We start from the raw sequence: 24,232 nt of genomic DNA, 5'->3' as shown, positions 1-24,232 counted from the left end.
TCACTTTGTGTGCTCTTAACCACTAGGTCCATTGTGGTTCTGAATCACCTGTTCATAACACCTTACTATGTGTATGATGCCGTCCCAGGAGTTGTCTCCTTATTTTAATATGTTGGATTAAACTTTTATATTTTATTTGGAAGCTGGATCATCTTTTCGTTTTCTTGGATATTCTTCACGTCATGTCAGGACGGAGATCCGTGCTTCCTGCATTTCCTCGGTGTGCTGGCTCCCTGCCTTTTGTCTATTACAGAAGATCGACTCTCCACTCTACTCTCAAGATCGCATCTCACCACCTGTGCACTTGACCAGATCCCATCCCACTTCATCCCAAACCTCACCACAGTCTTCATCCCAACCCTAACCCATCTCTTCAACCCATCACTGACAACTGGTGTTTTCCCCTCAAGCTTTAAACATGCCTCAATCACACCTATCCTCAAAAAGCCCTCTCCGACCCATCCTCTGTATCTAGCTATCGCCCTATATCACTTCTCCCCTATGCCTTCAAACTACTGGAACAACACGTTTACTTTGAACTGTCCTCCCATCTCTCTTCCTGCTCCCTCTGACCGCTTACAATCAGACTTCCGGTCACACCACTCCACTGAAACTGCCCTAACTAAGGTCACCAATGACCTCTTAACCGCCAAGAGCAAGCGACACTACTCTGTCCTCCTCCTCATGGACCTGTCCTCTGCCTTTGACACAGTGGACCATTCCCTATTACTACAGACCCTCTCATCCCTTGGCATCACAGACTTGGCCCTATTCTGGATCTCATCATACCTAACAGACCGGACATTCAGCGTCTCCCACTCACACACCACCTCCTCACCTCGCCCCCTATCTGTCGGAGTCCCACAAGGTTCAGTCCTTGGGCCCCTGCTCTTCTCCATTTACACCTTTGGCCTGGGACAGCTCATAGAATCTCATGGCTTTTAGTATCACCTCTATGCTGATGACACACAGATCTACATCTCTGGACCAGATATTGCCTCCCTTCTAACCAGAATCCCTCAATGTCTATCCGCTATTTCATCCTTCTCCACTAGATTTCTAAAACTTAACATGGACAAAACAGAATTCATCATCTTTCCCCCCCCCCCCATCTCATGCGACCCCCCCAACGAACCTATCCATTACAGTAAACGGCTGCCCACTCTCCCCAGTCCCACAAGCTCGCTGTCTCGGGGTAATCCTTGACGCTGATCTCTCCTTCAAACCACATATCCAAGCCCTTTCCACTTCCTGCCGACTTCAACTCAAAAATATTTCACGGATCCGTTCATTCCTCAACCAAGAAACTGCAAAAACCCTAGTCCATGCCCTCATCATCTCCCACCTCGACTACTGTAACCTCCTGCTCTGTGGCCTCCCCTCTAACACTCTCGCACCCCTCCAATCTATTCTAAACTCTGCGGCCCGACTAATCCACCTGTCCCCCCGCTATTCCCCGGCCTCTCCCCTCTGTCAATCCCTTCACTGGCTCCCCATTGCCCAGAGACTCCACTACAAAACCCTAACCATGACGTACAAAGCCATCCACAACCTGTCTCCTCCATACATCTGTGACCTCATCTCCCGGTACTTACCTACACGCAACCTCCAATCCTCACAAGATCTCCTTCTCTACTCCCCTTTTATCTCCTCTTCCCACAATCGTATACAAGATTTCTCTCGCGTATCACCCCAACTCTGGAACTCTCTACCCCCACATATCAGACTCTCGCCTACCATCGAAACCTTCAAAAAGAACCTGAAGACCCACCTCTTCCGACAAGCCTACAACCTGCAGTAACCACCGATCGACCAAACCGCTGCATGACCAGCTCTACCCTCACCTACTGTATCCTCACCCATCCCTTGTAGATTGTGAGCCTTCGCAGGCAGGGTCCTCTCTCCTCCTGTATCCTCACCCATCCCTTGTAGATTGTGAGCCCTCGCGGGCAGGGTCCTCTCTCCTCCTGTATCCTCACCCATCCCTTGTAGATTGTGAGCCCTCGCGGGCAGGGTCCTCTCTCCTCCTGTATCCTCACCCATCCCTTGTAGATTGTGAGCCCTCGCGGGCAGGGTCCTCTCTCCTCCTGTATCCTCACCCATCCCTTGTAGATTGTGAGCCCTCGCGGGCAGGGTCCTCTCTCCTCCTGTATCCTCACCCATCCCTTGTAGATTGTGAGCCCTCGCGGGCAGGGTCCTCTCTCCTCCTGTATCCTCACCCATCCCTTGTAGATTGTGAGCCCTCGCGGGCAGGGTCCTCTCTCCTCCTGTATCCTCACCCATCCCTTGTAGATTGTGATCCCTCGCGGGCAGGGTCCTCTCACCTACTGTATCCTCACCCATCCCTTGTAGACTGTGAGCCCTCGCGGGCAGGGTCCTCTCTCCTCCTGTATCCTCACCCATCCCTTGTAGATTGTGAGCCCTCGCGGGCAGGGTCCTCTCTCCTCCTGTATCCTCATCCATCCCTTGTAGATTGTGAGCCCTCGCGGGCAGGGTCCTCTCTCCTCCTGTATCCTCACCCATCCCTTGTAGATTGTGAGCCCTCGCGGGCAGGGTCCTCTCTCCTCCTGTATCCTCACCCATCCAGTGTAGATTGTGAGCCCTCGCGGGCAGGGTCCTCTCTCCTCCTGTATCCTCACCCATCCCTTGTAGATTGTGAGCCCTCGCAGGCAGGGTCCTCTCTCCTCCTGTATCCTCACCCATCCCTTGTAGATTGTGAGCCCTCGCGGGCAGGGTCCTCTCTCCTCCTGTACCAGTTATGACTTGTATTGTTTAAGATTATTGTACTTGTTTTTATGATGTTAACGCCTCCTCACATGTAAAGCTCCATGGAATAAATGGCGCTATAACAATATTATTATTACAGTATTATTATTAATAATAATGGTAAAGCTGCCCCTTGCTGCGGTGTAACCCGAACAGGCTGCAACCAAGTGTCAGCAAAAAAGAAATAAAACACAATGGTATAGATACAAATCGTACAGAGGCAAGCGCTGCAGCGGCGTTCCCACCAGAGCCTACAGTGCCACTACCACCCCCATCATCAATGGACCAGGCAGGATAGCCGATCTCTGTTCCCTGGTGAAATGGACATTTTTGTGGGAAAACTGGAAAGTTCTCCTGACTTGTGGTTTTATTTCCCATGTTGACTCCTAGGCCAACAACCATAACCTCAGGGCTGGGGAATACTTCTGTAAAACCACCATGAATCCAGATGTTCAGTCAAAATTGCATTTTTTATTTTTTTAACGTGTGACACCCTTTGCAGAAGTTCTGGTGGCAGCCATATTGGTTGTGAGCCAGGTTTCCTCCAGACTCCTGATAGACCCCACTATACCATAGCTCATCCCTGGTTCAGGACAATCCCCATGACCCCTAGAATTGCAGCCATATTGTTTGTTCTGAAACTTTTCAAGCTCCAGATGCAAGTACAAATGGCAGGAGAGAATAGAGGACAACGTCAAAGTTTAGAAAACTTTTTGTAACTAAATAAAAAGGTAAAGTTTTTAAAGTTTGATAGCCCGACCTAAACAAAGGAGCGTGACCCCAGCGGAGGAGAAGGGGTTAACCCCTTGTTATGCAGGCTGCTCCTGGGAATCTGATGCTCATCTGGGAAGGAGCAGGAGCGGCCACTAGCTGCCCTTATTTGGTAATTCGCTGCAGCAAGGAGGAGGATGAGGAGGAGGAGGAGGAGGAGGAGGTTTAATAGGACGATCCAGGATCAGATCTGGCCTGGAAGAGACCTGGATACAATAAGGGGGCACAAGTGTTACAATGTATCGGGGGTTCCACCTCCTGCACACAATGGTCCCTGGCAGGAGACACCCAAAAGCGTCTACCATTAGGGGCAGGAAAGATGGGGACTCGTGTTAAAGAGCCACACACCCTAAAGAAATACCAGCGTCTAACAGATCATGTAACAGTAACAGTTTATTGTGTTCTGTCCTCATTTAAGGCTGAATGAAGAGATGCAAGTAGGCTATTGTCTTCTGCTATCAGCCACTACGGAGGCGACGGCTAAACGTGTTGGGAAGTCACATTCCAATAACAGCGGCTCAGAAGTGGCTTTTAGGAAATGTCAGGAATCAGTAGAAATTAGGTTAATACATGAAGATTCTAGAGAAAGGGGGGAAGCAAATCAGCAGTGTGTATGGAGAGACGGCTAACCCCTCCTGTGCCAAAATACAGCAAAAGAGCACGGCAGGAATAATACACCACAAGAGATCACACAAATCATTGACTTCTGGATCAGTGATCAGCAGCTGCCGGATCTGATCGTAGAATTCTGGACGAGTGCAAGATTACATACAAGATCTGAGAACAAGAGTGTACAGATGCCAAAATCACAGCAACGACTACTAGTTAGTATATAATATTTATAGTATTCCAGAGCTGCACTCACTATTCTGCTGGTGCAGTCACTGTGTACATACATTACATTACTGATCCTGAGTTACATCCTGTATTATACCCCAGAGCTGCACTCACTATTCTGCTGGTGCAGTCACTGTGTACATACATTACATTACTAATCCGGAGTTACCTCCTGTATTATACTCCAGAGCTGCACTCACTATTCTGCTGGTGCAGTCACTGTGTACATACATTACATTACTGATCCTGTGTTACATCTGTATTATACCCCAGAGCTGCACTCACTATTCTGCTGGTGCAGTCACTGTGTACATACATTACATTACTAATCCTGAGTTACCTCCTGTATTATACTCCAGAGCTGCACTCACTATTCTGCTGGTGCAGTCACTATGTACATACATTACATTACTGATCCTAAGTTACATCCTGTATTATACCCCAGAGCTGCACTCACTATTCTGCTGGTGCAGTCACTGTGTACATACATTACATTACTGATCCTGAGTTACATCCTGTATTATACCCCAGAGCTGCACTCACTATTCTGCTGGTGCAGTCACTATGTACATTACATTACTGATCCTGAGTTACCTCCTGTATTATACTCCAGAGCTGCACGCACTATTCTGCTGGTGCAGTCACTGTGTGCATACATTACTTATCCTGAGTTACATCCTGTATTATACCCCAGAGCTGCACTGACTATTCTGCTGGTGCAGTCACTGTGTACATACATTACATTACTGATCCTGAGTTACATCCTGTATTATACCCCAGAGCTGCACTCACTATTCTGCTGGTGCAGTCACTATGTACATACATTACATTACTGATCCTGAGTTACATCCTGTATTATACCCCAGAGCTGCACTCACTATTCTGCTGGTGCAGTCACTATGTACATTACATTACTGATCCTGAGTTACCTCCTGTATTATACTCCAGAGCTGCACGCACTATTCTGCTGGTGCAGTCACTGTGTACATACATTACATTACTGATCCTGAGTTACCTCCTGTATTATACCCCAGAGCTGCACTCACTATTCTGCTGGTGCAGTCACTATGTACATTACATTACTGATCCTGAGTTACATCCTGTCTTATACTCCAGAGCTGCACTCACTATTCTGCTGGTACAGTCACTGTGTACATACATTACATTACTGATCCTGAGTTACATCCTGTATTATACCCCAGAGCTGCACTCACTATTCTGCTGGTGCAGTCACTGTGTACATTACATTACTGATCCTGAGTTACAATACTGTAGTCTTCTCCGCGATCAGAATACCAAGTGCAGCTCTGGAGTATAACACAAGTAATTTATTGCGAGTTCCTTTGCTACTTTTTCTGGGCATTAAGCTTAAATCTATTTAACATGCATCTTAACGTCATGTATTGCTCCCTGTTATCAGCCATTTTCAGGTGCAGCCATAGTGGACAGTAAGGAGTGACGTGCCGTGTAGACGTCTTCCTGCCCCCCATGGTCACTACCGTCTCGTGCTGGGACCCTTCTATCAGTGACATATCGGCCGCTCGGCTTAAGGTACTGTCACACTAGACGATATCGCTAGCGATCCGTGACGTTGCAGCGTCCTCGCTAGCGATATCGTCCAGTGTGACAGGCAGCAGCGATCAGGCCCCTGCTGGGAGATCGCTGGTCGGGGAAGAAAGTCCAGAACTTTATTTCGTCGCTGGACTCCCCGTAGACATCGTTGAATCGGCGTGTGTGACACCGATTCAGCGATGTCTTCACTGGTAACCAGGGTAAACATCGGGTAACTAAGCGCAGGGCCGCGCTTAGTAACCCGCTGTTTACCCTGGTTTCCAGCGTAAAAAAACAAACAGTACATACTTACATTCAGCTGTCTGTCCCTTGCTGTCTGGTTCCTGCCTTGACTGCTGGCCGTAGTGAAAGCAGAGCACAGCCACAGCAGTGAGTCACCGCTGTGTGACTCACCGCTGTGCTGTGCTTTCACTTTCACTTTGCGGCCAGCAGTCAGTGCAGGGACCAGACGGCAAGGGACAGACAGCTGAATGTAAGTATGTACTGTTTGTTTTTTTACGCTGGAAACCAGGGTAAACAGCGGGTTACTAAGCGCGGCCCTGCGCTTAGTTACCCGATGTTTACCCTGGTTACTGGGGACCTCGGGATCGTTGGTCGCTGGAGAGCGGTCTGTGTGACAGCTCTCCAGCGACCAAACAGCGACGCTGCAGCGATCCGGATCGTTGTCGGTATCGCTGCAGCGTCGCTAAGTGTGACGGTACCTTTATTACGCTCCAGGACTGGAATCTCGCGCTCGTTGTGGCCCTTTAAGAAGTAACAGCTACAACAATCAGTAACCAGAGAGCTGAAGCCAGAACCTGTAACAATGTGACACATTTCGGTGCGGAGAGGACGCCACTTTGTAGCAGTCGGATTTGTGTATAGCCTTCACCCCTGGTATGTAAACTCCGGCGTCCAGAGGAGGAATCCATTGAGGGGGAAGTTCGGGGAGGGGGATTCTGATTAGATTCCAGGTACCTGACATTTTAGACTGGAGCCTTACAGTAAGGAGAAGGGTGAATCCCAGAAAGGAGCCGGATTGTTCCAAGACACTGAGCAATCTGCTTACATTAGAAGGAAACTGCTGCAGGAAAGCCCAAGGCAGAAGATACAGAGACGAGCGAGCGAAGAGAGGGACCCAGACCGGGGCCGAGGGGAGAGCGCAGGACAAAAAGCTCTCCTGCATGAAGGACTCTGCTGCCCACAAGCTCCATCCTGATTGGTTATATTTGATACAATGTATCAGTCCGGAATGTTTAGCCAAGATTGTAAACATCAAGGATCAACAACCTGCAGCGCTCAACTCCCAGCATCCCATACTAGCCACAGACCGTCTCATGTGCCATCACCCGCGGGGCATCGCCCGTCCTGTGATCATCTGCTGCCATTACAGCAGCCCATCACCCCCAGGAGAACAGCACTCGCCAACATTAATAGAGTACCTACCTCGGAACTTTTTTGGGGGATTATTGAGGTCACCAGCTTCAGGCTGCACCACACAACGGTCGTCCACCAAACTAGAGAACAAGGGGAAAGTAATGGAGAAAGTGCTGCATATGATCAGAATAGACCCCATAATGCCATCATTGGGGGGCATTCATCTGCAACATGACAATTCACCCTGTGCTACACAGTGTCCTCGGTATCAGTCTCACCCCAGCGTGCTGATGAATCCATTCACAGACCCCTCGGCGTACAGGGACACGATATCCCCCACGTGGAGAAAACTGGACATCTTGTCCGACATGTTTGCTGATCCTGGAAGAAGAAAAGGAAAGACGTAAAACAAGGACGAGGAAAGGTGACTGAGCTGGAGGGATTGGCAGCCGGATCCCGCGCCAGCTCGCCCTCCGTCAGGACACTTATCTCTGCTCCTGTGCAGATCTCAAGAGCCGTCATGGCAGCACACGGATCTGCGCAGCCGCCAGGACGGGCATAACTCCTGTACAGGGGGATATATACCCTTTACATCCCTATTGGGGAGGGGGGCGCAGTATTCACACCCACCACATAATGGGAGATAACACGCCTGATGCAGGAGGAGACGCGGGGGTCTAGAGGGGGCTTATTCTCTATAAATGAGGGTCTCATCAGTGGTAGTCATACAAGATGTATGGACGTCAGGGCTCAGTACACACCTGGAACTCCTCAATGTGTCCTCGCCTCACTGAAGCCGCCAGTCACCCTGAAGAGAGGAAAATGGCAAATGTTAATGCATAGAGAATACTGGGAAGACTCAGGAACAAAAAGTTATCAGTCTCCACTAGTGGGGACAACTTAAGGAGTGTCATCTCTTAAAGCAAACCCATACTCGAGACAGGGGTGGGCTTCTGCTCGGACACCGCTATGTGCGATAAATGAGAGCCCCCCCTGCAAATACATCGCTGCATTGCCGAATTTTTTTTAACTAAATTGTCGCTGTATAACGGCATTGAGCCGGCAGGACTCATCTGGACAGTCCATGACACAGACCCTTTAAGACAAAGAATAACGGGGATTTATGCATTTTATGTACATAGATACACAATCCTTTCCTATGGATGCAACATTGTAAGTGATCAGCAGCAGGTGACAGATATTGCTCCGAGCCACCATGCAAAATGCTCAAGACTAAAGCCTGGCACCACCTGGGAAGAAGGAAACGAGCACTACCAAGCGGAGAACTCTCCCAGATGCATTCATTTCTGGAGGCTTCACGCGCCTCTGGGTCCTGGGGGGTCAGACAGACAGTTTTTCCCTTTAGACAAGTCATCCACAGGCTCCAGACACAAATACAGGGATCCTCCACCTCCTGCCGACCATCAGGTAGAAGAGGGGCTGCAGCCAAAATCCGAGCCCCATGGTCCTGGCACAGCTCGACCATCGCTGGGGCCGTTCACACACGGCCGTTGTGCCGCAGATTAATGCTAATCTCAGACTCCTGAAGCAAAAAAGCCCAACACTTAACCACAGCGATTAGGAAAATCACAGAAAATACTAATAAAACAGATGCAGCGGGGCAAGAAGAGGCGGATACTCGATTGGTGCAACCTGTGCAGTCTCACAGGGGCCCGAATTGTAAGGGGGCCCACATCCTCCCCCAAAGCAGCACATAAGGGCGAATTATTGTTATTGCACAGTTCTCCCCCTTCACCCCGATGGCAAGAATCACAGCACGATTCCTACACCTTCAGCCTCGGCACCTGCAGACACAGCGACATCGTGCAGATGGCGGTATAAAGCTGCAGCAAAATGCAACGTCCCAAGGGGGAAGTTGTTGGGGAAGCGATTGTTTGCCACAGCCAGAGTTGAAGACCGCACCATTTTTATTGTTGGGGCGGTTTTAGCAGCTCTGTGGCCAGAACACAAAAACCAGGCAACAATGGGCAGTCTAGAGACCACCGTGCCAGCACACACTACGACCGTCTGGGCCGTGAGGGTACCCAGGGGATGCAAAGTATGGGGATGAACAAAGTACTAAAGAAATCACAGAATGTTGACAAATTGTGTTAAAAAGTATTAAACAATAAATAAATAAATAAATAAATAGAAGATACAATGTTTGCAGCTGTGCAGTCTATTCTCCACTGGTATGAACCAGTGCAGGACCCTCCCGGACCCCCACGATCACCGCTTTGTCACATCTCCAGTGTGACTTACGAGTAAATTACGTTACTGCACAACCCAATAGGGACTGCGCCTTAGGGGGCGCTAGAGGGTAGTGGGGCAGTTAAAGGGCATCCCACATTTACTCCTATAGTAGGGCTGGAGGACCAATCTGCAGAGTGAATTACTACCGATTGTCAGCGTGCAAGTTTTTATTAGCGCTGCCGTCTGCAAAATCTACCTCCGTGAGCCAGGACCTGCCGCCATCTTCATAGACGATTCTGCAAATAAAAGCCGACCCCCCACACAGCGCAGAACAGGGCGAAGGAGGGAGCGGAACGTCACCGGCATTAATGAACTCTGGAGACAAGATCCTGACAGTGGCCCAAAGAGGAGCGGAAACATTAAGTAAATAACCCTTAAAGATCTCATAAAACCTGCAGCAGCTGAGAGCCGCCGCCTCATGAATTCTACCCAAGTTTGGCTTTTTCTTCTGCATTGTCCTGCGATCCAAGAAAGAAACGTGCGGCTCTTATCACAGGACACAAGAGCTGCCAAGAAGAACAGTCAAATCCAGGAGGAGCAATAATACAAGATGCAAACGTGCCCAGAGGCATTACTGGGGGTCACAGAAGTACAACTGTGGGGAGAGAAGCCCGGGTTATAGCGGACCGTGCCATTTAGGTCTGATCATCTCAGGTATATGGCTGGATCAGCTCTCAAAAATAATGAGTCAAGTCAATAAGTCTATACATGTCAAAAAAGGATCAGGCATGATGAACACAACATGCCCGATCCCCTTTTCCAGATATCGATCGCCATGTTACGGTTGGGAGACTGGCAGCTGCTGGTGGGGTCCAAGCCCTCAGCAGTAGAGACCATCTCAGGCGAGCGCCCATGTTTCTGGATCATCAGGTATTCTGGTTTATTGGACAATCCCGAGCAGTGTCCCAGAAATTTTCGCTACAAGATTTTCATTTTTATTAGTGTTAAAGTCTCTGTAGCCTCAGCATTAAAACACGTGTGTCCCAGGCGACTTTTCTGGATAAACAGTGTAAAGGAGGACCACCACACTAGTGTAGCTGTGAATCCAGCTCTGGGATGAGATAACCAGTAGCAGATCTGTCAGGGCTGTAATCTGATTCCTCAGTCCATCTTCTCAAACAACGTGGATTTTTAGCAGCATTTTTTTTTTTTTTTTAGAGACTGATCAGTTCAGGAGACATGGAGAGAAGTGGCTCCTATAAGTGGAGGAAGATGCAGCTAGTCATCCCGGTCTTGTAGTCACATTTATAGGCAACGTTTGCTGAAATCACAGCAACCATTTAGGGGTCTATTCAGACTACAGATGTAATTGCCCCAAGTAAAACGGCAGAAAGGATGTAGAATGAGAGCAGCCTCTCCGGACCACTGCAAAAATGCACAGGAGTGTGGGGCAGGGTCCCAGGACTCGGTCAGGTGGGCTGCGGACCCCAGGACTCGGTCAGGTGGGCTGCAGATCAGCCTCATCTTTAATTTCCCCAAAGCCCATGAAATTTGTGGCTCTATTTTTAGGACTTTGTGAAAATACAGCTGGCGGGAGTCACGTCAGAGGGAACGATCGGCCGCTCCGGATAACTGGCAGCAACGAAGCAGAAGAGATTTAATGACTAGAAAAGGCTTCAGCCGCTTATTATTATATCCAGAGGGGGAGGATGGCGAGGCCGATGTGACACCGTGGAGCGAGCGCAGCCGTGACAGGTCATCAGAACCATCCCATGGTTACATTTCTGGAGGGGAAGCATCGGGGGGATGCACCTCTGGCCATACAGACCCCCGACTCTCCAGGTAGACAGGCAGCGCTCAATCAATGATCGGCAGAGCCGGACCCCCGGAGAGGCTTCTGTTCTGCTTCATCAATTCTAATGGCATTTATGAGAAATAATGAACCAGTGCAAATATAATAGGACAGAAGATGAAGAGCTCCGCAGAACGAGGACGGGCGCAGTCATCCGCAATACGCACGGCTTTACCCAGTGCAACGCCAGGCACTACAACTCCCAGCAAATGTGGTCAAACCAATGGTCTGCAAACTAGGGTATATGGACGTCTCATCTAAACAACCAGAACCAAGTCACTTTTTTTTCTTTTCACCAAGTTCTTCAAAATAGGGGACGCTGCTCATGATGTTGGTGCAAAGTCAAATAGAAGCTTTGTCCTTTTGGTGCCAAAGATGTCACAAATGCACAAAAAAAAACAAAAAACACAGGACACCAAGTAAGGTTTCTGGAGGAGTTTACAAATTCACATTTCAAGATCCTCTGGATAAGCAAAGTTGTCACAAAGTAAATAAAGACTTAAACCAAAAGGTGCAAATACTAAAGCCCCAAAACAAAAAGCAGGTTACTACACATACTGATACAATGTAGCAAAGTCTGCTGGAATGGCAGTGCTGATCTCAGTCCCATACTATGGGCCATTACTGCACGGATTCCAGTCTTTACTGCGAACAATATGAAGAGGCACAAGGTTCACACATCACAGCTCGGCCAAAACCACACTGGTCAGTTCTCAGGAGGGAGTTTTTGCATTGGAGCAAAGCTGCTCAATGCAAAAAAAAAAACAAAAAAAAAAAAAAAACACCTATATCTCCTTAATTCAGTACTGGGACCTCAGCGTTTGCAGCTCTGAAGCCCAGGTGTGAACGCTCATCCTCCGCAAAGTGCAGCACTTTGCTATTTTTTCACAGTCCCACTGACAATGGAGTTTGCGCACTAACACTGCATCACTCCGATCAGCAAGTTTTCCTTACTACTGCAACGGGAGAACAACTTTATGTGATCAATGGAAAGTTCTGCAGCTATCTAATGAAGGATTTGGAAAGGAAACCAGTTAAGATCTCTGCTTGCTGTCACTAAATGACACCGGTGCAGAAATCCCATTCAGACCCAATACACCACTACTTCAAGAATTCCTCCTGATGGACCAGAGGTCCCCAGCCTGTGGCCCCCGGCTGACTGCCCGGTGTATGAATCACGTCTGCAGATGGGGACTGGTGAGGTACGCCGCACAGAGGAGCAGATCTGGTTGTGCACACACTGGTTCTGGAGAAATAACCAAGTATTGCAGCACGGTGGCTCAGTGGTCAACACTACTATATATAGAACAGCATGGTGGCGCAGTACTAATATATATATATATATATATATATATATATATATATATATATATATATATATATATATATATATATATATATATATATATATATATATATATAATCTGGGGGTCAAATCCCACCAAGGATGACATCTACAAGGAGCGCATGTTCATGTGCGTTTCACCCAGATTCTCCGGTTTCCTCCTACACTCCAGATACAGGATCTAGACTGAGCCCCATTGGGGACAGATGTCTGTAACGTGCTGTGGAATTCATGGAGTCACACAAGTAAATAAAATAAATCTTCACGTCCAATCCATCCAGCTCCGCTCACCGAGGAGAGAGACTCATCCGACCCCAAATAGACGTCCCCCCATAAGTTGAGTACATGCTAGGAGATCTCCGCTGTCCGATCCCTCATCCACCTGCAGCCAATGAGTGACCCGGGTGGGCAGATGTCACTCGCATTGGCAGCCAAACCCCCAGTGAGAGCCGCTCACACTCCGGGGGGCTTTCCTGAGTGCCAGCACCCATCGATCGGTCGCCAACTGGAGATAGGAGGATTCTGTGAGATAAGAGGCGACTGAAGCTGGATGTGACACGGAGGGAAAGCCTGGTGCAAAGACAGAGGGGGTTAGTGGGACCCCCGGATGATGCGCAAGGAAACTCCAGCCATCATTATACCAATACTGGGGACTAGTTAGGATTTGACTCGTGACCTTCAGAGCTGAATGCGGCTTTCAAAGTAAGAGATCGGGGGGGCGACTGCTGCAGACAATGGATCAGGAAGACGACCCCGCACCCCCAGTGATCTGTCCGCCTGGCTAGGAGGCTGCAGCACTCAGATACAGGTCTCACCGCCGGGACCCTCACATCAGGATCGACCTGATGAACAGTCACCATCTGCACTCGAGGTAGGCGAGAACTAGTTCTAGAGGTCATTGGTCCGACTGCTGACCGGCCAGAGCAGCCGCCAGAGGGGAAGCTGCCGCCAGAGGGAGGGAAAGCAGCAGCCGCAGATCAAACGAACGGTGAAGCAGGGGCACCTGTGAGGAGCATTAGGTTGGTGCAGTTTTGGGGCTCCAGATGCAACCAGGCAGGTTTCCATCTTGGTGGACTGCAGGGTACAGGGGTCTCCTACAAAGTAAAGCCATCCCGATCACATTCTCACATTGATGATCGCTGCTGACATTACACTGGGAACCACTGGATGCAGTAAACGTGTCGTCACGAGGGTCTCATGGTGGGGGGGTCATCTGCTGTCACCATAGTAATGAGCGGCCGCCTGTAGCTACAGAATATAGAAAGTCTCCACATGTGAAGACTGATCAGGAAAAAAAAAAAAAAAAAAAAAAAAAAATCAGAGCAAACCGTGATCTAGATAGATGTACAGCATGAATGCAGCCGCCGCGGGCGACCATGGCCGTCAGAGGACTATTGATTTCAGCGGCATCTGGCAGGTTTCTATTCTGCAGATTTAGTGCTCGGCTGTAGGAAGAGAATAATGAAAGGGTCAAAAAGAAAAGCTGCAGAGATACAAAGTAACAAGGTTTAATTATAGTCCGGCAACCTGCACCTGGAGCACGATGGGGGTTGTAGTTTTACAAAGGGCGACTTTACAACCATTGTAGGTCACAGATATCCTAATGTGGGAAGATCACCCCCCCCCCCCCCCATGTACCAGCAGAGCCGATATATATCAGCATGAGAACAGCAAGTCATCCGCGGCGATCAGGTGACAGAAGGTGTCGGTTATGCCTGAAGTGGTGAGAACGGTGACGATACGGGTACGAGGTGCGAGCAACACCCACTCTGTAGTTCTACCACCAGCGTAATATATTCAACCGCTACCGTCAACCACATTTACCATCATATCCAGGGAAGGTAGTGTATATCATCACCTATACTGTGTTATTCTCCAGAGCTGCACTCACTATTCTGCTGGTGCAGTCACTGTGTACATACATTACTGATCCTGAGTTACATCCTGTATTATACTCCAGAGCTGCACTCACTATTCTGCTGGTGCAGTCACTGTGTACATATATTACATTACTGATCCTGAGTTACATCCTGTATTATACCCCAGAGCTGCACTCACTATTCTGCTGGTGCAGTCACTGTGTACATACATTACTGATCCTGAGTTACATCCTGCATTATACTCCAGAGCTGCACTCACTATTCTGCTGGTGCAGTCACTGTGTACATACATTACATTACTGATCCTGTGTTACATCCTGTATTATACTCCAGAGCTGCACTCACTATTCTGCTGGTGCAGTCACTGTGTACATACATTACTGATCCTGAGTTACATCCTGTATTATACCCCAGAGCTGCACTCACTATTCTGCTGGTGCAGTCACTGTGTACATACATTACGTTACTGATCCTGAGTTACCTCCTGTATTATACCCCAGAGCTGCACTCACTATTCTGCTGGTGCAGTCACTGTGTACATACATTACATTACTGATCCTGAGTTACCTCCTGTATTATACCCCAGAGCTGCGCTCACTATTCTGCTGGTGCAGTCACTGTGTACATACATTACGTTACTGATCCTGAGTTACCTCCTGTATTATACCCCAGAGCTGCGCTCACTATTCTGCTGGTGCAGTCACTGTGTACATACATTACATCACTGATCCTGAGTTACATCCTGTATTATACCCCAGAGCTGCACTCACTATTCTGCTGGTGCAGTCACTGTGTACATACATTACGTTACTGATCCTGAGTTACCTCCTGTATTATACTCCAGAGCTGCACTCACTATTCTGCTGGTGCAGTCACTGTGTACATACATTACTGATCCTGAATTACCTCCTGTATTATACTCCAGAGCTGCACTCACTATTCTGCTGGTGCAGTCACTGCACACATTATACTCCGGTCAGGTCGGAGACCCCCTCTACATAGTTTATGGAGGTCAGCTCCAGCTTGGGGCAGAACATTACATGAACACGTTGGTGAGACGTGCGGAGCAGATGGGGCGAGCTGCTCTGCGCTTCCAGGTGACGCTCTGCAGTCTGTCACTAGGATGTCGCTCAGTACAATCTGTCACAGGGGAGCGGCCAACATTCGCCTTTGCGGCCGATTCTCCCGGACAAGGAGATAATGGCTGTGTCCCCGTGTGTCAGTCACCGGAGAGGACGACCGCTCAGCACTGACAGGAGGCCGGAGTGGGTTAGAAATAGTCCATCATGGTCGGCAAAGACACTTGTCCACAAGTCTTCATGGGAAGGCGACGGTCGATGGCACAAGGGCTCCGCGAGGCTGGAACATGAGGGGGGAGAATCCAGGAACCGCTCAGAGGAAAAGATACTCGCTGCAGATTCATCCATCAGCGACTTCACGTTTCATCCTTCAAAGTGTCACCCTCCGGACCCCCCAATCCGCACCCTGATGAGGAGGCTCTGCAGTCCCCACAGTCCCAGCACTCGCCCTACTTTACTGGCCCCAAATGTTTGCCCTAATTTCCAAAAACGATATCTAACTGGGCAGACTGGAATAGATATTAATACCGGCGGTGTCCCGGATATTTGGAGCCGCGAGGAGCCAGCGTTCTCCGCCTCCTACACTGCACATTTCAGATTGTTCTTTAGCAAAGAAGAAAAAAAAAATCCAAAACCTGCACCCTCAGACCAACACACCCAACATGCAGAACCATGAAGGAACCATCTCCCTGCCAGAACTTACCGTTCCATGAGAGTCCGGCCATGATCCATTCTCACCCAATAAGTCAGACATTATATACAGATTATATATCCAGAGACATCTCATTCCTACAATGGTGGAAGCTCAGAGTCAGGGGGTTCCGTCAGCAAACAAAAATACTAATAAACCCACCAAGAGGAAGAAGAAGTAAAAACCCAGCAGCGCAGACGTCTGCAGCCCGGAGAAAAACCATGAATGCACCACAACCTCTGAACTGGGAACTCAAAAAAACCTTATGCAAAAGGAAAAAAAAAAAAAAAAAAAAAAAAACTAAAAACATCCTATGAGAAGTGGCTGATCACTAGCCAGCTGGAGCCCCAGGTGAGGGAGCGCCCCAAGCCAAAAGGCGAGAGAAACCACAGGCAAAGGAGCGCCCCAAGCCAAAAGGCGAGGGACAAACCACAGGCAAAGGAGCGCCCCAAGCCAAAAGGCGAGGGACAAACCACAGGCAAAGGAGCGCCCCCAAGCCAAAAGGCGAGGGACAAACCACAGGCAAAGGAGCACCCCCAAGCCAAAAGGCGAGGGACAAACCACAGGCAAAGGAGCGCCCCCAAGCCAAAAGGCGAGGGACAAACCACAGGCAAAGGAGCGACCCCAAGCCAAAAGGCGAGAGAAACCACAGGCAAAGGAGCACCCCAAGCCAAAAGGCGAGGGACAAACCACAGGCAAAGGAGCACCCCCAAGCCAAAAGGCGAGAGAAACTACAGGCAAAGGAGCGACCCCAAGCCAAAAGGCGAGAGAAACCACAGGCAAAGGAGCACCCCAAGCCAAAAGGCGAGGGACAAACCACAGGCAAAGGAGCACCCCCAAGCCAAAAGGCGAGGGACAAACCACAGGCAAAGGAGCGCCCCCAAGCCAAAAGGCGAGGGACAAACCACAGGCAAAGGAGCACCCCAAGCCAAAAGGCGAGGGACAAACCACAGGCAAAGGAGCGCCCCCAAGCCAAAAGGCGAGGGACAAACCACAGGCAAAGGAGCGCCCCATGCCAAAAGGTGAGGGACAAACCACAGGCAAAAGGAGCTCCCCCAAACAAAAGGCGAGGGAGCCCCAGGCAAAGGAGCACCCCAAGACAAGGCAAGGGAGACCCCTGAGCTTAAAGAAAAGCCATAGACATGTCACCATGAGCCCTTCCCAAGGGGATACATTATAGACCCAGTTACTAGTCACCAATATTTAGGTTGGATGTTCCTTTAGGAGCCAAGATTTAAAGAGGACATTTCCATAAGGCAGCCATGTTGGAGGTACGAAGGGTTGGTACAGCCACCTGGTGCATAATTAAAGCTTTCAAAACATCCAAATTATTCCCCAGCTCCTGAGATATTTCTAGTAACCGTCACTCAGATTTGCGAGCACCTCCCGTGCCTCCTTCACTCGGCGCCGACTGCACTTGCTTCCAGCTATATTACACAATGCAGCCTTCAGAATCCACAAGAACGACATGTTAGGATTCTTCTTATTACACCACATACATTCTGCGTAATAAATTCCAAGTCAAACCCTGGAATATGGAGCAGGAGTCCAGGTCCTTTGTCACCCAAAAAGCAGCAGTCGGCTGCGGAAATAACAATCCGCACTGAACTTTATTATAAGTCCGGTTGTTTTCCAATAGAGGGCTAAACCCACAACAAACCGGAATATCAAAGACAACACCCCCGCAGCCACCACCAGGGGGAGCTCACTGCATACTGAGGTCACATTGGCTAGCACTGTAAACCAGTATGCAGTGAGCTCCCCCTAGTGGTGGCTCCCGGCACATTATTCTTGTAAAGACATGGATTTCAGATATTAAGTGGTGAAATGGAAAACACAGGGGAGGGTCACATCCAACATTGGTAACACGTGAACACGTCCTCCGCGAATCTTCCAGCAATGCGATGTCTGTCCTTAATGGATTGTTGTGGTTATCTTGTGTGGTCAATGGTTGGTTCAGGCAAAAACCATCAGGGTGTCTATAGCCTCCTTAAAATGGGCAGCCTACGTGACCCATCTGAGCCAATGCATGTCACTGGGGGTTTGTTTCTCCCATATTAGTGGCTGCAACAAGTTTCTTTTATCTGATAATTGAAGGTCAGATGTGGATTCATTCTATGATACTATAATACAAAACACTGATTTAGTCATAAAAAAAAAAAAAAAAAAAAAAAACAACAACACAGTGCTACCATCATCTTCCGGGTGTCTCTGGTACTGCAGCTCAGCTCTGTCTAGATGAAGGCTTCAGAGCTGCAATACCACACACAACCTGCACGCAGGGGTGGCGCACAAGGAGAGGTTTCCCCAATCCTGGACAAGAATGTAAAAGAGGTAAGAAGAAGAAGTGCTGCCTTAAGCCTCCAACACTAAGACAATGTCGGCCAAACGCGCAGATATCGACAGGTTCGGCTGATGTGTATGGGGCAGCGGCCGACTGAGTCCATCACCCCGGTCCGATATCTGACGGCAGATTGTATGGTTGTCCCCAAGAGGTGCAGATGAGCACAGCAGCGCTCGGCCGGAGGAACGCTCCAGTGTGTACGGGAAACAGCTGTCCGACAGCCATCGAATATTGTGATCGGCTGCAGCGTTAAGGCCTCTGCTGATGGCGGCTGGGGATGATAGGCCAGGAACGAGCCGCTTACAATGTGCCGCACAGGACGCCTCCCTGCTGCCAGACTCAGATCCTCCTTCCCGGAGACGAGGCGGCAGCACAATCCTCTGCCCTACTTACCCCATCACCAAATTAGGCTGAAAACAACATTTCTATCAGAGCTAAGAAAAAAAAAAAAAAAAAGCCACAATACATCACAGCTGCGAGAGGAGGACGCCATCTGATTAACAATTCGTTAGCAAACGAGGCTCCGCCGAATCCGTCACCTCAGGTGCTGAATTCATATAAACATTAACTCAAATAGGACATGAAGGTCAGAAACTGCTCAGCGCCAAAGAGGTTCATCCGGCAGCAAATAGCGCCAGCGATGCGTCATCGGCAAAACTTCACATCAAGGCCAAGGGCACCGAAAAAGCAGCGCACGAGTCTGTGCACCAACATACGACAAGAGCGACATAATCCACGGAGGGCGAGAGACGCAGAACAATAAGAGCGAAGCGCATCCGCCAAATACTGAAATATAATATAATATAATAATAATAATTTTTATTTATATAGCGCCAACATATTCCGCAGCGCTTTACAAATTATAGAGGGGACTTGTACAGACAATAGACATTACAGCATAACAGAAATACAGTTCAAAACAGATACCAGGAGGAATGAGGGCCCTGCTGCTCGCAAGCTACAAACTATGGGGAAAAGGGGAGACACGAGAGGTGGATGGTAACAATTGCTTTAGTTATTCGGACCAGCCATAGTGTAAGGCTCAGGTGTTCATGTAAAGCTGCATGAACCAGTTATCTGCCTAAGTATGTAGCAGTACAGACACAGGGCTAATACTGCATAAAGTGTATGAGAACATGATGCGAGGAACCTTTTTTTGTTATTATAAATAGGCCACACAGGGATCGTTAGGTTAATGCATTGAGGCGGTAGGCCAGTCTGAACAAATGAGTTTTTAGGGCACGCTTAAGACTGTGGGGATTGGGGATTAATCGTATTAACCTAGGTAGTGCATTCCAAAGAATCGGCGCAGCACGTGTAAAGTCTTGGAGACGGGAGTGGGAGGTTCTGATTATTGAGGATGCTAACCTGAGGTCATTAGCGGAGCGGAGGGCACGGGTAGGGTGGTAGACTGAGACCAGGGAGGAGATGTAGGGTGGTGCTGAGCCATGGAGTGCTTTGTGGATGAGGGTAATAGTTTTGTACTGGATTCTGGAGTGGATGGGTAGCCAGTGTAATGACTGGCACAGGGTAGAGGCATCGGTGTAACGGTTGGTGAGGAATATGATCCTGGCTGCAGCATTCAGGACAGATTGGAGCGGGGAGAGTTTGGTAAGAGGGAGGCCGATTAGTAGAGAGTTACAATAGTCCAGACGAGAATGAATAAGTGAAACAGTCAGAGTTTTTGCAGAGTCGAAAGTAAGAAAAGGGCGAATTCTAGAAATGCTTTTGAGATGCAGGTAAGAAGAGCGAGCCAGTGATCGGATGTGGGGGGTGAATGAAAGTTCAGAATCAAGGATGACCCCAAGGCAGCGGGCATGTTGCTTTGGAGTAATGGTGGAACCGCACACGGAGATGGCAATGTCAGGCAAAGGTAGGTTAGTAGAGGGAGAGAACACGAGGAGTTCAGTTTTTGACAGGTTCAGTTTCAGATAGAGGGAGGACATGATGTTAGAGACAGCGGTAAGACAATCCCTGGTGTTTTCTAATAAGGCAGGCGAGATATCAGGAGAAGAAGTGTATAATTGGGTGTCGTCAGCATAGAGATGGTACTGGAAACCAAATCTACTGATTGTTTGTCCAATAGGGGCAGTATACAACGAGAAGAGGAGGGGGCCTAGGACTGATCCTTGAGGAACCCCAACAGTAAGGGGAAGGTGAGAGGAGGAGGAACCAGCAAAACATACAGTGAAGGATCGGTCAGAGAGATAGGAGGAGAACCAGGAGAGAACGGTGTCCTTGAGGCCGATGGAGCGGAGCATAGTGAGGAGAAGCTGATGATCCACAGTGTCGAATGCTGCAGAGAGATCCAAGAGAATTAGCATGGAGTAGTGACCATTAGATTTAGCTGTTAGTAGGTCATTAGAGACTTTAGTGAGGGCAGTTTCAGTAGAGGGTAAAGAGCGGAAGCCAGATTGAAGAGGGTCGAGAAGAGAGTTATCTGAGAGATAGCGGGTAAGACGGGAGTGGACCAGGCGTTCGAGGAGTTTAGAGATGAAGGGAAGATTAGAGACAGGTCTATAATTAGCGGCACAGTTTTGATCGAGGGATGGTTTTTTAAGTAATGGATGTATGATGGCATGCTTAAATGAGGAGGGAAAAATACCGGAAGTGAGGGAAAGGTTGAATATTTTTGTTAGGTGAGAGGTGACAGCCGGGGAAAGGGACTGGAGGAGATGTGACGGAATGGGGTCACTGGTGCAAGTGGTTGGGCGAGAAGAAGCAAGGAGCCTGATTACTTCTTCTGTAACTGGTTCAAAGTCAGAGAGTGAACTAGATGCAGTGGGGGGGGGAGGACAGTGCATGGTATGAAGAGATTGGGAGATGATTTCCTGTCGAATGTGGTCAATTTTTTCTTTGAAGTAATTGGCCAGATCGTCAGCACGGAGATCCGTGGTTGGGGCCTGCACTCTTGGGTTGAGTAGGGACTGGAACGTGTCAAAGAGACGTTTAGGGTTATTGGACAGGGAGGTGATGAGGGTGTTGAAGTAGGTTTGTTTGGAGAGGTGAAGGGCAGAATTGTATGTCTTTAGCATGAACTTATAATGGATGAAATGTTCGGGTAAATTAGATTTTCTCCACAGACGTTCTGCGCACCTGGAGCACCGCTGCAGGAAACGTGTTTGCAGCGTGTTCCACGGTTGTTGCCGTCTGTGCCGAGTTGTTTTATGTATAGGAGGAGCAGCTTCATCCAGAGCACTTTGCAGGGTTTCATTGTAATGCTTCAGAGCAGAGTCAGGACATGAGATGGAGGAGATTGGGGCCAATGAGGACTGCAAGTTCTTCATAAGTTTCTGGGTGTTAATGGCCTGTATGTTTCTATAAGTGTGGAAAGTGGGGGTGACCTGAGCGGGATGGCAGTTCTTGATAGAGAATGAAAGAAGGTTGTGGTCAGAGAGCGGGAGAGGGGAGTTTGTGAAATCATCCACTGAGCAAAGTCGGGAGAAGACCAAGTCAAGGGAGTTTCCATCTTCATGTGTTGGAGAGTTAGTATGCTGCGAGAGGCCAAAAGAGGAGAATAGAGATAAAAGGTGAGAAGCAGATGGGGAGAGGGGAGAGGCAATGCACAGAAAACGTCATCTGCAGGGCTGCTCTGCTCACCATGATCACATGTTACACTCCAGAGCTGCACTCACTGAATACATACATTACTGATCCGGAGTTATCTCCTGTATTATACCCCAGAGCTGCGCTCACTATTCTGCTGGTGCAGGCATTGTGTACATACATTACATTACTGATCCTGAGTTACATCCTGTATTATACTCCAGAGCTGCACTCACTATTCTGCTGGTGCAGTCACTGTGTACATACATTACATTACTGATCCTGAGTTACACCCAGGGCTGTGGAGTCGGTAAGCCACAGTTGCGACTCCTGGATTTTATCAGGTTCCGACTCCTTCATAAATGACCAATTCGTAACAATAAATTTACTGTTGTGAAATATTAACATCATGCTTATTCAGTTTCTCACCATCATATAAGTAATCAGACCACTTAGGCCATGTTCACACCATCCTTTTTTTCATGCGGAATCGCCGCGATTTTCCCGCTGCGGGTCCGCAGCTGTTTTCCATGCAGGGTACATTACAATGTACCCTATGGAAAACAGGAACTGCTGTGCCCACATTGCGGAAAATCGCGAAAAAAGCCGCGCTGAATAGCCGCGGTAAAAAAGAAGTACCATGTCGCTTCTTTTTGCGGAACTGCAGCGGTTCTGCACCCATTGACCTCCATTGTGAGGTCAAACCCGCAGTAAAATATCTGCGGGTTTTCTGCGGTTTGTGGTGCAGAACCGCTGCAGTGTGGCTGCCCCCCTGTGCCCCGATGCCACCCCCCCCCATGCTCCGATGCCCCCCCCCCCCCCGTGCCCTCATCTCCCCCCCTTATACTTACCCGGGCCTCCCGGTGTCCGTCCGGTCGTCTTCTCCCTGGGCGCCGCCATCTTGCAAAATGGCGGGCGCATGCGCAGTGCGCCTGCCGAATCTGCCGGCCGGCAGATTCGTTCCAAAGTGCATTTTGATCACTGAGATAATATCTCAGTGATCAAAATAAAAAAAAAATAGTAAATGACCCCCCCCCCCCCCCCCCTTTGTCACCTCCATAGGTAGGGACAATAAAAAAAATTATTATTTTTTTTTTTTCCACTAGGGTTAGGGGGTAGGGTATTTTCAGCCATTTTAACCCTAAAAAACTTCCTAGAAAACACAGACTCTGCATAGAAAACCGCATCAAAAAACGCATCAAAAAACGCATCAAAAAAACAAAAAAAAAAAAAAAAAAAAAAAAAAAAAGGACCTGCGTTTTCTGCCAAGGGCTGCGGTTTTTAGTCCTGAAAAAAAAAAAAAGGAGGGAAATCAGGAACGTGTGAACATAGCCTTAGAGCAAAGACTATATTTATTAGAATACAATTAGAATATAGCAAATAACTTTTATAAACTTTTCTAACCTCTTGTAAGTAAATATGCAATAAACACTGTTATGCAGTTAATAAGAAGAAATCTATAAATTTGTCCTCAGATAAAGTATTGCCTCTGTCAGATCCTCCTTCATGGATGCCCTCAAATCTGATGTAATTATTTTGAGAGCAGAGAACGACCTCTCTACACTAACTTGGGTTGGTGGCAAAGCAGTGACCACTCGGGCAACATCTGACAATGTCCGGATACAGAGGAATCGCTCGTTATTTTTGATGAACGGTCAAATTTCTCAATTTCTTTTAGTGCACATGAAAAATTCTGCTGAAATGTCCTGGCGGTGTTCTTTGATGGGGAGGACTCTTCTATGAGGGAACGCTTTGCACCGTCCTTGTGATCCAAATATTTTTCGAAATTAAATTCTTCATCAGTTGAGGAGGGTGAAGATTTGGCAGGACGACCAAATTCTTCTTGTTCCTCCTGACTGTTCTGCAACCCTTTCATCCTTACTGCTATTCTTTTCCTTTAGTTAGCTGTTGATCATCTAGAAGAATCCGATGCATTGGGTCTACATAAACCAGGGTAGATAAAAATCAATGGTTTAAAAAAAAAAAAAAAAAAAAAAAAA

General features: G+C 48.4%; 1 protein-coding gene across 4 annotated transcripts in view; it reads right to left on the bottom strand.

Annotated features, from left to right (window-relative positions):
- The window catches only part of ITPR1 (inositol 1,4,5-trisphosphate receptor type 1), a 93,565-nt gene that overhangs the window by 56,629 nt on the left and 12,704 nt on the right, over positions 1-24,232 (bottom strand). For all 4 annotated transcript variants that reach the window (XM_069736179.1, XM_069736180.1, XM_069736181.1 and 1 more), the window contains exons 2-4: positions 8,064-8,110; positions 7,581-7,683; positions 7,372-7,442 (exon numbers count right to left, since the gene is read on the bottom strand). In XM_069736179.1, coding sequence (XP_069592280.1) covers positions 7,372-7,442; positions 7,581-7,672 — 163 coding nt within the window. In that variant the 5' untranslated portion in view covers positions 7,673-7,683; positions 8,064-8,110. The remainder of the gene's footprint in view (positions 1-7,371; positions 7,443-7,580; positions 7,684-8,063; positions 8,111-24,232) is intronic.

Source organism: Ranitomeya imitator, chromosome 8, assembly GCF_032444005.1.
Source record: "Ranitomeya imitator isolate aRanImi1 chromosome 8, aRanImi1.pri, whole genome shotgun sequence".
NCBI classification, from domain to species: Eukaryota; Metazoa; Chordata; class Amphibia; order Anura; family Dendrobatidae; genus Ranitomeya; species Ranitomeya imitator.
This window is presented reverse-complemented; position numbering and strand designations above follow the sequence as displayed.